Genomic DNA, 14,342 nt, shown 5'->3' with positions numbered 1-14,342 from the left:
ATACTATATCAAGTAATTATAGCTTGTGAGCCACATCATTGATCTTTTTAAGATCAAGAACAGACCACAATAGCAATGAGATATCTTGTAGACCTTGCCAATGCGCTTTACCTAAGAATCTTTTGGGATTCTCAAAAAATCGATGACATCTAAGAAACCTTGAGGTGAAATTGTGCTCTATCCAGAGCACTTTTTATGCTTTTTTTTAAAAAAATAAAAGTGATATATTCCATTCAAAACGAATCATACAACAGATGGGAGAGAAAGTACTCTATTCCTAGCCTCAACAATGTGGCAAAAAAGCCATGGTGGTGGTCTAAAATGCCACGACATCCCAAAAGGGGTCAAATGAAAAAATAATGAGCAGTCCCATGTCCTCATGAAGGATAAAAGTCTCCCACAAGCTGCCAAAGAGGTGCCTGTACACCGCTCCCACTAACTCCTGAGAGTGAAGATAATCTCCGCCCAAATGGAAGCAAGAATGTCAGCCTCCGTGCATAAATGACCCCCAAGGACAAAAGAACATCGCGAACACCATATCCGCCATAGGGTAATGCTAGAAATCACCTCCCAGGCTGAACCTGCAGGTGAAGTAGGCCTGGAATCCTGAGCTGGTACTGATACCAAAAGTAAGTCCTGCAGCTCCATGATGCTAACATCTGTGGGACCCCATATCACGAGTGGAGATCGATATCTCAACACTCCCCCTCGAGCTCAATCTCAATTCCTGCACACCAAGCAGGTCTCTGAACTTGTGCAGCTTCTCTGCACCCAATGCCTTCATGAATATGTTAGCTACCTGATCCTCTGTGTTGACATAAATTAGATTAATGAAACCTACTAGAACCTTCTCCTGCACATAGTGATAATGCACCTCAATGTTCTTTGTTCTAGCATGATAAAATGGGTTATTTGCCAAGTGTATATTGCTCATGTTGTCACAATAAATGACAACTGGCCCATCTGTAGACTGATGCATATCATAAAGTAGCTTATGCAACCAAGCTACCTCACATGCAGCCATTGCTGCACCCCTCTACTCAGCCTCTGTTCTCGACAAGGCAACTGTAGGCTGTTTCTTGCAGCTCCAAGTGACTGCAGCACTCCCAAAAGAGAACATATATCCACTTGTAGATCGCCTATCAGAAATACTACTAGCCCAATCAGCATCCAGTGTATCCATGCAACTATATCTGAACCCCAGTCTCATAAAATAGTCCATACTACAATGTGAACTTCACATACCTCAGTATGCGTCTAGCCGCATCCAAATGTGATTTCCTTGGAGCCTACATAAACCGACTTACCAACCCAACATCATAGCTCAAATCTGGCCTGGTACTAAACATATAAATCAAACTTCCTACTATGCGTCTGTACATAGTAGGGTCTTCCAGAAGCTCACCTGCATCTGCACCCAACTTCACATTCTGCTCCAAAGGAACTGAAATAGGTTTACAGCTTGTCATCTCATATTTGGACAGCATGTCCAATCCATACTGCCTCTGCAAGAGCCATATTCCACTTGTGGATCTAATCACCTCAATGCCTAAGAAGTAACACAGCTCTCCCAAATCCTTCATCTCAAACTTCTGCTTCAATAGCATTTTCACATGAAGGATATCTTCATCACTATCACCTGTGATGATCAAATCATCAACATAAATGACAAGCAGCATAATGCCTTTCTCTGTTTTTCTCACATAAAGTGAGAAATCTGCCTTGGAAATCTGAAAGCCAATAGTGACAAGATACTGTCCTATCTTGTCAGACCATGCTCTGGGTGCTTGCTTCAAGCCATACAAGGCTTTCTTCAACCTGCAAACAAACAGCATGAACATAACCTGGTGGCTGCTCCATATAGACCTCTTCTTGCAAACCACCATGCAAAAAAGCCTTTACATCCATCTGATGTAAAGACCATCCCTTTAATGCAGCCATAGCAATGACTACTCTTATGGTTGCCATCCTTGCAACCAGACTGAATGTTTCTTCATGATCAATGCCATATGTCTGTGCATACCCCTTGACAACTAATCTTGCCTTGTATCTATTCACAAAACCATCTGCATTGTGCTTCACCTTATAAACCCACTTGCAGCCAATTGCATTCTTGTCTTTAGGCAAAGGCACCAATTCCCATGTAGCATTTGCTTCCAAGGCATCCATTTCTTCATCCATGACTTTCTCCCATTTTTCTTTTCCCATCATTGTACACAAACTCAAGCAATGGAAGGTAATCTTCTAAATCAACTTAGCATGTCTTCCAAAGTATGATTGACCCGCTCAATCTATCCATCCGACGATGATCAGCTGAATTCATGCTGATCTGGGTGTCTGATTACTCAAACACAGCCGGTAATTCCTGAGAATGCAAAGAAGTTGCAGAAATGCCCAGTAAACTTATCATCTTGGCAACTAACTATTTCAGCCGGTAAGCCATACAAGCTAAACAAACAAATGAGCAAGTTGTCATTGTAACAGTCTCTCTTGTGGATATGAACCGAGCTAATTTGGTGAGTTGGTCAAAGATTACCCAATTTGCATCATGCCTATGAGAGGTCCATGGTAAGCCTATCACGATATCCATGGAAATTATTTGCCATGTATTTTCGAGTATTTCCAAAGGACGCAACAATCCACCTCATCTCAAGTGCTCAGATTTATTGACTTGGCATTGTTGACGGTTAGTTCGACAAGGTTTTTCACTAGATCCAAAGTTCTTTGTAACCCTGGATATCCAACACTGGTACAATCATGACATTCAAACAAGATATACCCCGGGTACACAAACCTTACCCTATTGAAAAATAGGCCATTCTCAATGGAGTACTCTCATAGCTTACTACAAAGAGGGGCATTCCCAGCTTGTACTTTATCCCAGATACCTTTGAAGTATTCAAGGCCCGTGAAAGAGTCGTATAAGTCTGAATGGATCTTTGTGAATAAAATCTCACTCACACTACCAATTCTACTCTAGGCGTCAATTACTTTGTTGGTAGATCTTTCCATAACAAATCTCAAACTCAAACTCCTGCACCACCGGGCTTTCTTGCCCCTTAGATCCGTGGAGTTGCAGAAAGTAGAGCCATACAAATAATGTCTCATACAAATCCTTTTCATGTATTGGCCACTGATACTGTGAATCACTGAGCTTTTTACTCTTATAAGCTACTAGTCTACCATCTTGGAACAAGGATGCTCCAATAGCATAGTCACTGGCATCCATTTAAACCACAAATGGTTAAGAAGATCCACTATCAGTAACATAGGAGCTAATGTAACACATGTTTTAATTGCCGAAAACCCGCATCAAGCTCCTCTATGCATACTATGGGTCGGTACTTATTATACTTAACCTTCACCACCCCTTTCGACAAATGTGACAGACGTAAGGATAGCACTGCTTATTATACTTAACCTTCTCCACCCCTTTCGACAAATCTGACAGACGTAAGGCTAGCTTAGCATAATTGTGAGTCGGAAAGAAGTCACAAATCCTAGAAAGAATTTGACCTTGGTAATCATTCACAAAAATTGGTCACTCACATACCTTTTGACTTTCTCATAGACAATACGGACACCATTTATAGAAAAGATATGTCTGAGGTGTGTCAGTTTCTGTTACAAACCTCACATTTGCTTGCATACAACTGCTCTTTTCTAAGTATGGACAGCACTATCTGCAGATGGTTTCCATGCTCAAAGAGATAGGTTGGGCATATGTGTGGTTCCGATCATAGTCACATGAAAACCCTTTTCATCCTGTTGAAACCTCAAAACGACGAAACAAATGAAACATTTCGAAAACAGGACGAAACGCTCTTAATGAAAGCCCAAATCAAAATACATGTTTATGCCCCATTTTTCCTAGAATCTATATGTTTTTAAGTTTTGACTCCATGAATATTAAATGGCCTAAAGTTGAAACTTAAGAAAGGAATTTAATAAATTTAAAGAATGTGTTTGTGTTTTGAATGTCCTTTTTAGGTGCCTTGACGTATAAGCTTGAATTTAAATAAATTTGAAGAACGCGTTTGTGCTTTGAATTTCCTTTTTTAGGTGTCTTGAGTTGTACATCTCTTTGTTCACTCTAAACTTGAATACAACATATCTTATTTGCCCTTGTATATATTAAGTAGCAATTCGAAACTTATCTGTTTTGCCCGAAAACACAAACAAAACAAAACAAAACATGTCGAAACGACAAAATAGACAAAACACTTCTTGTAACTATGGTTTCGAATCAAGAAATCTTCCTACTGGATGTTATCGAAATCACAGGGGCACGTGAGAACCTAAAGTTTTCCGGACCCTATCGAAGTTACAAGCACATGTTCAGATTGAAATCCAAGAAGCAGCGTTCTCCATTTCTATTGCATGCCCCTCTCTTGCCGACCCTTGCTGCCTGTGTAGACCGTTTGTGAAGGTCAGGCATCCAATTGCTTCCTTTCCTGAACTATGCCAAAAATGTTGCATGTGCTCACGGTGAGAGTCTTACTAAAGATTAAGATGTCATCCAAAAGAGCACAACAAACTTTCCTAGAGATGGACAAAATAAATCGTTCATCATCTCCTAGAAAGTTGCCAGTGCATAATGAGCCCAAACGGTAACATTGAGACATCTTTCTAAAATATCATCATCTGACGCTGACATATTTCTAAAATATCATTATTTGGCGATAGCCCGTTCTAAATCAATCTTCTTCAAGTACTTGGCTCTACAGAGCAAAGATGAGATCGTCCATCCAAGATAATGGATATTTGTTCCTGATCGTCAAGCGATCACTCTTACCGTCTACGCTTAGACGCATACCATAGTCTTTCTTCTTAACCAGAAGCACTAGTGCGTCCCAAGGTGACTTGCAAGGCTGTACTTAACCCAACCAAGGTATTCCTGAAGTTGCCACGCAATTTCATCCTCTTCTTTCGAACTTGTCCTTTATACACTTCCTGAACATAAGCTGCACACCAGGTACCGTTCGATTCTATGATTAATATTTCTCATAGGAGGTAGACCCATGGAAAGTTCCTTTGAAAACATGTCTGAATACTCAAACATAATGTCTTTGACTAGTTAAGCCTCAGGTAAATCCTCACTCCAAGAGCTCCAACTAATCACGTCAGCTACCTCAGTAGCTATGGCATAAGATTCAGCAGACTGAGTTACATCACAGATATACCGAGCAGCGGGTAGTCCATCCACACACTGTCCACCCAACATTGACTCATAAATGTAGGCAGCCAAATCCATGGCTGAAGTATTTGTATATGCAAAACCGTTGGTATCTCCTCAGCGCGTTTGCTGTTTTTCATGACAGCAAACAGACTATCATTATTGTTACAAGAGAGATGCTTCGTAGGTTTGTTTTTCAGAAAAAGAAATCAAATTATTATCAAAATACATTTCAAGCTTTTCAACACACCAAAAAGCATCACACTCTCAGGATGGCATTTAATGATAGGTTTCCAAATCAGAACAAAAATATTTATTATTGTAAACACGTGCATTGAAATCAACTAGAGATGCCATATGAACCATTGGTCCTCGAAGATCTTCATGAAGCATGAGCTGCTTTTCATTAAATTACAATTGAATTACATGGTTTTGATTATCAATATTTACAGATGGCTCACCACTCCATCCCAAGCAGAATATCTACCCTATCCAATCTCATCACATGAAAAGACAGCTCCTCCAAGTAGTCTTGAATCTCCACTCGAAGATTCGGAACCATCTCCTCCCAAGACTCTATGGCTCCATGTGCGAGATAGACCACATAATGGTGGCTACTAGGAAGCATTGGGCATAGTTGCCAGGAGTTTCTGAAACGGGAGGTTTCAAACGGGTTTCATACGTTTGAAACGGGTTTCGAAAAATGAATGAAACGGGTTTCATTCGGAATGTGAAAATATGTGCATTCATACCTAGGGTATGCATCATGCCATATACAAAAATGTGCAAATAAAGATTGTAAGTGACTCCATAGTGCAGACATGATACAAAAAACATACATATCAAGTATAAGCACCATACATACTGAATCCTGATCATACAAAAAGCTAGTCAGCAATGATCATACATTATACATATTAGAGTACTCAATGATCATCTTCACACATACATACTGAATGATCATACATATTGATAATTGAATCTTGATCATACTGATCACACATACTGAATACTGATAATAATAAAAACTAGAGTCATCAATGAACCTCCCAAGACCTCCATGGTGATGGACCATGAAGGTAAAAAGGTCAAACTACAACTGGAATTCAAAGTACTGTCTATCAATAATAAGTGACAAAGTCACAAATCAAAAGTCAAGCCTCATCATCAATGTCAGCATCTTCCTCCTCAACCAAATCCATGTCCTCATCAGCCGCCTCCTCACTGCTACTGGAACTCCCAGAAGACTCATAAAAAGCATCCTCATGAGATGCAGGTGCAATTGAAGTACTGGCACCAGCTGCCTGGGAGGATCGGGTGTGGTGAGATGAAGCCGTGATCTCCTCGTACAACATGGCGTTGTGATGTCGATTTTGTAGGGATTCACCTGCCGAGGCTCAATGGGGTAGTTCGTTTGCTCGAGCAATCGTAGATTGCAGTGGCAAAAGACCAACCTCTCCAATTGCACAGTGGACAATCTGTTCCTCTTCTTGGTATGGAGTAAGGCCCATGTACTCCAGTTTCTCTCACAAGGTCCAGAGCTACAGTCTTGTGAGAGAACTCGCATCGCTATGCGTCTTTGAAACAAAACAAGAGACATTCTCAGACTTTACAGGTTAAGTGGCAGCTTCCAATTGCTGAGCTATACCCACATGTTTTCAAGTAATAAGAAAGTATTGCCTCTAGGGTTAAGTATTACCAAGTGGGGTGCCTCAATGCCATATTTTTCCCACCAAGAAACTGCTGCTAGCTGAGTCTCCTCTCTCTGTGCATTGCGTGATCCAAAAACACCGCTTCGGTTGCGGAAAAGAAGACACTCATCCTCCAGCTTCAAAAGCAGATCATCATCATCTCCCACGATCTTGCTCGTATAAGCTGACCACCCATCCTCTAATTCTCTATCGAGATATTGCTGCTCATTCCTCCATAGAGGATGAAGGATATGAGCAACAATATGGATTGGCCTATTAAACCAATCCCAACGCGTGTTCCAGATCTCCTTAAGGTCTTCAATCCTTCATAAGAAATTATGAATCAAAGGCAAAACCAATAATGTTAAGAAAAAATGAAAACATAGATTAAAAGGAATTCTAAGCATGCCACTTTGCTACTTCGAAAAATGCTAAACTTCAAAGGATGACTCATGAGTACAGGATACCTGTCTGCAGATAGGTGAGTATACGCATCAAGGGCTTCCCCCACTTTGTCCATGAACTTAGCCCAATGGTGCTCCCCTCCATATCTCTCAATCAAAGAACGTTGTACATGGGGTTCATCGTCTTCACTAGAGCTGCAACCTCCTCCCACCATGCATCTCTCATGACCATGTGGCTGAAACCAATTGCTTTGGGCTCATTCCTATCCCCCCATTGCTGCCAATCACGGGAAACAACTGTACGCAGCAAGCCATGCCGCACTTGAACAACCCTCTCCAACATTATGAACATATAAGCAAACCGTGTCTTTGAGGGCTTTAAAAGGTCGAGGTCACTATTTTCCCTGAACATGCTCAAGACCTTGGGTCTTTTGGTTACAAAATTTACCATGCTCAAAGCTTTAGAAAATATATGAGAAACCCAAGGCAACTTTGCCATTTCCTCAATGGCAAGATCCAAACTATGAGAAGCACATGGTGTCCAAACAATAGTGGGAAACTCATCCTCAAGCATCCTTCCCATGGACACACAATTGGAGCCATTATCTGTGATCACCTGCACCACATTTGCTACACCAATCTCAAGAATAGCTGTGCGCAAATGAGACCATATATATGCACCTGTCACCACTGTCCCTGAAGCTGATGCATCTATAGCACGAAGGAACATAGTTCCTTTGCAAGAGGAAACTAGAATGTTGTAGACATTTCTTTTCCTCACATCTGACCAGCCATCACATAGCAAGGTGCAACCATACTTCTGCCATGTTCCCTTCAGAGGTTCTAGCTCTCTCATCAATGCTTCTTTCTCATGGCGAAGCTCTTTTGTACGCAATGTCTCATAGCTCGGACCCTCCCACTCACACCCAATACGCAAGATAGCTCGCATAGTAGACTTCCAACGAGCGATTCGAGTAATATTGAAAGACAATGCACATTGCACAAACAACTTTGTTACCTCTCTGCCTTCATATCTCCTCGCTTAAACAAGGGAAGGGCACTTCTTTTAGCTGTGGGCGTGGAGCCTGAAGACTGCGACATCTGCAAAATGTCATTCTCCTCCCTCATTGATGCTGGAATAGCTGAGATATTTAATTCAAGCTCATCCCATGCATTGACTCTGTCAATTGGAATCCCTAGCATTTTAGCTTTCCAGGCCTTCAAGCCATCATACACCTCCTTTGGCACACGAGAACAAGGGCCAATACCAAAGCCCTTTGTTCGAGAAAAGTGAGCCTGCAATCTCTGAAATGTCCCATGATGCGGCTCAGCACAAAAGTTGCAGGTCCACTTGCCTGTGCCACTCTTATCATAGTGTGCACCAAAGGAATTGAAGGTGACATTGCTCCACAACGCACTACCTTTTCGAGGCATCTTCTTACTTGCAAAAAGCGATGTAGAACAGCAAAAGTAATTGCAGCTTTCCAGCCTACATCATGCATGCAAGATGAGCAGATGAATCAAGAGAGGAGCGTTAGATTTCAGAAACATCAGAAAGAGCAGATTTCAGCCTGCATGAAAGGATGCAGCGCCAAATTCAAGAAGAAGGCTAGACTGTAGAAAGGACGATTGAATGCACATTGGGGATGATTGGGGGCACAAACCTCGAGAATGAGCAAGAAGGAGCATACAAGCTGCACGGACGGAGCGTACGGGAGTACGGAGTGCACGGGTACGGCGAAATGCGTGAAATCGCGATTTTGCCCCCTTTTGAACCCTACCCAAAAATTGGGGCTGTATGAAACGCGTATGAAACGTTTACACGTTTCATGCGGGTTTCATACAAGTATGAAACGCGTTTCATATGCAACTATGGCATTGGGATGCACAAGTTCTACACAAGAGAAGCATCAATGAAATTGTGAGTACTACCATCATCAAATAAAACATGAACTAGATGCCCATTACCATGCGGATTAAGTCATGGGATCCAACTTTTTGAAATGACATTTCTCACAATTCATGTTAGAAGAAAAGACATGCAAAAATCGCAAGCAAGCAAGTTTGCAGTAGGTTCTTCTTCAATTTATGGTTGTGTTGCATCTAAAAAAGCCACATATATGGACCAGCTTCCACAAGTAAAACAAGTCTCAGGAGACCCAATGTCTTGTAAGCGGACCCCCTCTCAGGACCTGCTTTCAGCACATGTGCCTTCACCCCATGCTCTACTCCTCTCGATCTCATCCAGCAGTTAATGGTGATGATGCATAGATCACACTAATCTCGTCACAGATTCCCTCTGGCAGGAGTTTTGTGATGACCTAAAGAAGCGGTTCACTTGGAGGACAAAATTCAATGATATGCAGCAAGGGAAGAACCAGACAATCTCTTACTATTCCAACAGATTAATGCAAGTGGCCGCCATGATTTGCTGGTCAGCCTGCTTATTCACATGTTGGTCAGCTTTGGAAATGGTTGACTAGTCCACTGTTATCTGAACATTCCTAGTGAGCCAGTTTAATCCATGACAAGCAGCATCCACCCGCTTGGAATGCCTTCTGCTGCAGGCCCTTATGCATCAGCTCAAAATTTTGAAGCAACATGAATGCCCGATCATACAAATCTGGTTCACCAGCCACAAACATACCACTGGAAGGCCAGATGAAGGCTATGAAGGAAATAGATCAACTTGGTATCATCATGCTTCTGTAACCGAGTAGCTACAGCTCTTCTTGCCAGGCTATATACTCAAGTAACCAGGAAGTCACAAAACATCAGAGCAACAGCCAGGGTCAGCAGTAAAACCAGGCCTAATTTTGAAGCCCAACCACCTGCCAAATAATATAGCCATACTCATGCAAACAACAGCGAAACCTCAACAGTGCAGGCTATTCTCCGAAATTTTACACAATGAGCTCCAGCAGACACCTGGAGATTGTGTACTAGAATAGATTGGAGCACACATGCAATCGAATGCCAAAAATGGCATGTGCCAAGAGGCTGGGAGTTTGAGGCAGATCTGGTGGGCAACACGGCTACTACGATTGTGCTCCAACATCGATTTTTTGATGATCTGTCTATAAAAGTTTGCCATGAAGGCGTTAAAATATTTTGAAAGTTGGCTTAGATTGGAACCAATGCATACTACATTTACGCCTTAGTTGACCGACACTTGAGATGTAGGCTTGGGACCAAACCAGATAAGGGTGGCTTGCACAAAGTACGTCCTAAAAACTGAATCCAGCACCAGCTAACCTAGTGGACCCTGGCCTAGAAGATACCTAAAATAACCAAGATCAGGTTCGGATTGAAGAAACCATCTCCAAAAGAGCTAAGTACCAGAAACCCTAGGGACCCTTGAAGCGCAGATGAGCAGCCCATAGGGGGAGGAGAAACTCAAGGAGAGCGCAGATGCACTATCCTCAAAGGTCAAAGGTCAAGAAACAAGGCTGAAATCAGTAGATGTTCTAACTTTTATGTATCCAGAAGCTTTGTTTATTTCACAGCTTTATTTAGAGTTTGTAAACTTGAGCTATCCCACATTTTACACTACTTTTGCCCTTGTAGAATCGGTGGATCTTCTGCAATAAAAGACATTTCTCTTATTTCATTTTCGTCTGCAAGGCTTTCAAATTATAGTGGTTTGCATGCATAGGACTGGTGTTGAGTCCTAGGGACGGTTAGGCGGGAGGTTCAGTACCCAAAACTGACGGGAATTTCGAGGCTGCCATCCTTCCTCCGTCGGTATGGCTCTAAGGAGCACGCTCAGTACGCCAGCAGCCTCTTTCCATCGATGCGCCAGGAGGAGGTCATTAAGAAGCCGGTCCAGTCTGCCCTTATGATAACTAATCAAACCGTCACTGCCACCAAGGGGTGTATCCCTCCCATACTGTTTCCGAAGAGCAGTGCGGTTATAAGGGCCTTGATCATCTGGGAAGGCAAGCTGTTTAGCTTTCCGGATGAGGTCCGGGCGATCGTGACACGAAATATGACGGGTGAGTGGAGACTGCTGTAGCTGGACAAGCTCATCCGTGCTACCTCGCATACGCTTCTTCCTCGGCCCTGGAGCTGCTGTTGCAACATCCTCCATTTGCGACATCCTCCATCCTTCAAACAAAGACTAGGTAAGGCCCTGCCTTTTGGAATGTCGTTATAAGTGTAAGTGGACACTTATAAAGTAACTTGATAAAACAAGCGATTACAAGTACTCGTCAGCAGTTAGTGCCTTAACTACTCGCGAGGAAGGGGAAGGGGGAGAGAGGGAAGAGAGAGAGAGCTCACAAAAATAGAAAGAATCCATGTGGCAAAAGGTTGTGTGGGACACTTTTTTTTAGAAAATGTAAGTAGCGCATTGCTGCTTGGAAGGCAATGCTAACAATAAAGTGCAAGTACTCGTTAGCACTACCTTAAGTTCTTCCAAATGTAAACGAAGATGAATGGACGATGCAACCACTTGCAAAAAGAGATTTGCAAAGTGTGTGTGTGTGTGTGTGTGTGTGAGAGTTCTCTTAAAAAAAGAAAGAGAGAGAGAGAGAGAGAGAGAGAGAGTGTGTGTGTGTGTGTGTGTGTGTGTGTGAGAGAGAGAGAACCAAAATAGAAGGGAGCCACTTGGTAACAAAGTGTGTATGAGACTTCTTAACAAAACTGTAAGTAGAGCGATGCCTGGAAGACAGTGCTAAAAAGGGAAATGTGGTGCCATAGACACTACTACACTGATGTGAGAAGAGTAGTATGGAGAGAAATTATCTGATTGGGAGAAATAGGTGCCCGTAACATTCGAAAAGTGGCTATTTGAATTAATCGACGGAACTCATTTAACATAAGCTTGTGGAAGGAATTGATCACAATGACCGAATTAAGCTAAGGATAATTGAAGTTCCTGGATATGACTGCCTCTACGCTCTTCTATCTACCCTGCACACATTCCCCCTCTCTCTCGCTCTGCGCTCTTATATCTACCCTGCACCTCTCTCTCTCTCTCTCTCTCTGTCTCTCTCTGTCTCTCTCTCTCTCTTGCGTGCATCATCTGCCGCCTCTCACCTACTGTCATCTGTCGCCTCTCAACGGATTATAAATTAAGCTGAATCACCTAAATAAATGTCTCTCACCTTCTTATCAGGCAACGTCCCACCCCAACCTCTCCACCCAAACACACAGCTGGGAATTTAATTCATAAGTTATGATTTTTTGAAATTAGAGGAGCCATTAGGAACAGTGGTTTTTGCAATCTACTCTCTGATTTTTCTAAATCATAGGGTATTGCAATGACATGTGTAGTGGGAAAAGATGATGTTGATCTTCTACTTGACTATTTAAGAAAGCACCCTCTTATGGAATGGTATCGCTTGTCCTATCTTGTCATGTTGTTTCCTTTAGCCTCCCTAGATTTTTGGCCCTGCAAGGGGCCTATGGAATGGGTGTGGTTTTGCGTAGATGATGGTTTTCCTTTGAGAAAAGTCATGTTGACTTGTTTAGGCTACTATTAAATGTAATTATAGTGGTAATTGTAGTTAGTTGTTGGAACTTTAGGGTTCGATTGTGGTATCCCATGTTATTCCCCCAGCGTAACTTCTCTTTCCTTTTGCAAGGCCTCAGTGTCATTGCCACCTTGTTATCTAAGTAGATGAGTGAAAGAGAGTAGAGAAAAGAGGTGAGGGGTGTGTGTGTGTGTGTGTGTGTGTGTACCAATAAATAAAAGTGTCATATAAGAGACAAAGAGAGCCTCCATCTCTAGAGAGAGATACCCAACAAAAGACAAAAGCATTTAAGATCCCCACAAGAGGACAAAAACTTGACTCTAACACTACATTAGGAGCACATTAGAAAGCCTTAAAGAACCACTAAACCAAAACTTAAAGTGGTAAAATTGACCAAATGAACTAAAAGAAGTGGGATGGCTCTGATTAGCGAAAAACTAATATGTCCATCCCTTACATCCTTGCAGGGCGAAAATTGTAACTTGCGCTACATAATTTGAATCAAGATGATTTCAAGCAATACATTTTTTGGCATGCCAAAGGCATTATGGGAATTGTGCAAGGGCCTTAAAAGAATGCTATGATAGAAGGGTAAAGTGAGGGGCTTTTAAGGGTTGCCACAATCTATGGGTGAGGGGGTTGTCACATCTCATGGCCTTTGGGAGGCCTAGTGAAATTTTCACCTTTTTTTAAATGCAAACAAAATTCACACCCTAAAAAACCACATCAATCCATAACTTCAAACTTCATGTTAATATACATTTAACTAATTAATTAACCCTACTTAACCTATTCCACAATACTAACCCTATCATAACCTAACTTAATCAAAGGTAAACCTAACCGTAGCCGCCATCCACTCCTTTTTTTTGCCATGCCTTTGCCTCTTTCACCTCGCCATGCCTCTAGCTCTTTCGCATGTGCCTCTAACCCCTAGCAAGGCCCACATGCCAAGGCGTGCACGATGTAAGAGGAGCCAATCGGGAGGAGGTAGGAGCGCTGCACAAAAGGAGGCAAGGTGAAGAAACGGTAGCAACTCAGCCACCAGTAGGGGAGAGGAGTGAAGGAGAAGCACCGCCGCCAAGTGAGGAAAAGAGGAGGCAAAATGAAGGGAGGGTAGCACCTCGAGTGAGAGAGAAGGAGGCTGCGGCGCCGGGAGAGAGGAGGAGGGGAGGCAAGAGAGAAGGAGTCAGGGGGCACAACGATAGGAGGAGGAGGAGGAGAGAAGGAGCAGAGAGGCGAGGAGCAAGACGAGGGAGGAGAGGATTAAATCAGGGAGGGGGGAATTAATTGTCCATAGGATACCATTAAACTTAGTGTAACAGAGGGTTAGTTTTTACTTAGGCTAAAAGTTAGTAGAAAGGCCTTTATTGGCTTATAAGTGTTTTCTTCTTTTTTTAGGGGATACCATAAGTTGCCATGTGGCATCCTAGGAGGTAATCCCATAAGCAATACTGCTTTGTACTGCCCTAGGCCATACCTATATAAGGGCTCTAGTTGTACTTGGCAATTCATTCATGACTTGTACTTCATTACTAAAATAGAATACACAGCAAGAGTTCAATACTCAACTAAATTCTAAAAAGGATTGACT

General features: G+C 42.4%; 1 protein-coding gene and 1 pseudogene across 7 annotated transcripts in view; both read right to left on the bottom strand.

Moving 5' to 3' along the window:
* LOC147901373 (TAF RNA polymerase I subunit A) overlaps positions 1 to 11,534 on the bottom strand; it is a 32,993-nt gene extending 21,459 nt beyond the window's left edge. Inside the window, exons 1-4 of one of the 7 annotated variants that reach the window (XM_087376318.1) lie at positions 10,972 to 11,100; positions 5,132 to 5,305; positions 4,796 to 4,964; positions 4,299 to 4,454 (exon numbers count right to left, since the gene is read on the bottom strand). Coding sequence is in view for 4 of the 7 variants with exons in the window: in XM_087376314.1 (XP_087232440.1) it covers positions 10,972 to 11,370 (399 nt within the window). In the remaining 3 variants the exon portion in view is untranslated. Of the gene's footprint in view, positions 1 to 4,298; positions 4,455 to 4,795; positions 4,965 to 5,100; positions 5,306 to 10,971 lie in introns of all 7 variants that reach the window. The other 6 variants (XM_087376319.1, XM_087376316.1, XM_087376321.1 and 3 more) reach the window with 6 other exon arrangements.
* Positions 6,147 to 8,705, bottom strand: LOC147901374 (uncharacterized; annotated as a pseudogene).
* Positions 11,535 to 14,342: the final 2,808 nt, after the last annotated feature.

The sequence above is a fragment of the Dipteris shenzhenensis genome, chromosome 6, assembly GCF_047967505.1.
Source record: "Dipteris shenzhenensis isolate YYH24624 ecotype China chromosome 6, Dip_SZ_1.0, whole genome shotgun sequence".
NCBI lineage: Eukaryota > Viridiplantae > Streptophyta > Polypodiopsida > Gleicheniales > Dipteridaceae > Dipteris > Dipteris shenzhenensis.
Note: the sequence above shows the minus strand (reverse complement) of the source record. Positions and strands in the feature narration are given on the sequence as shown.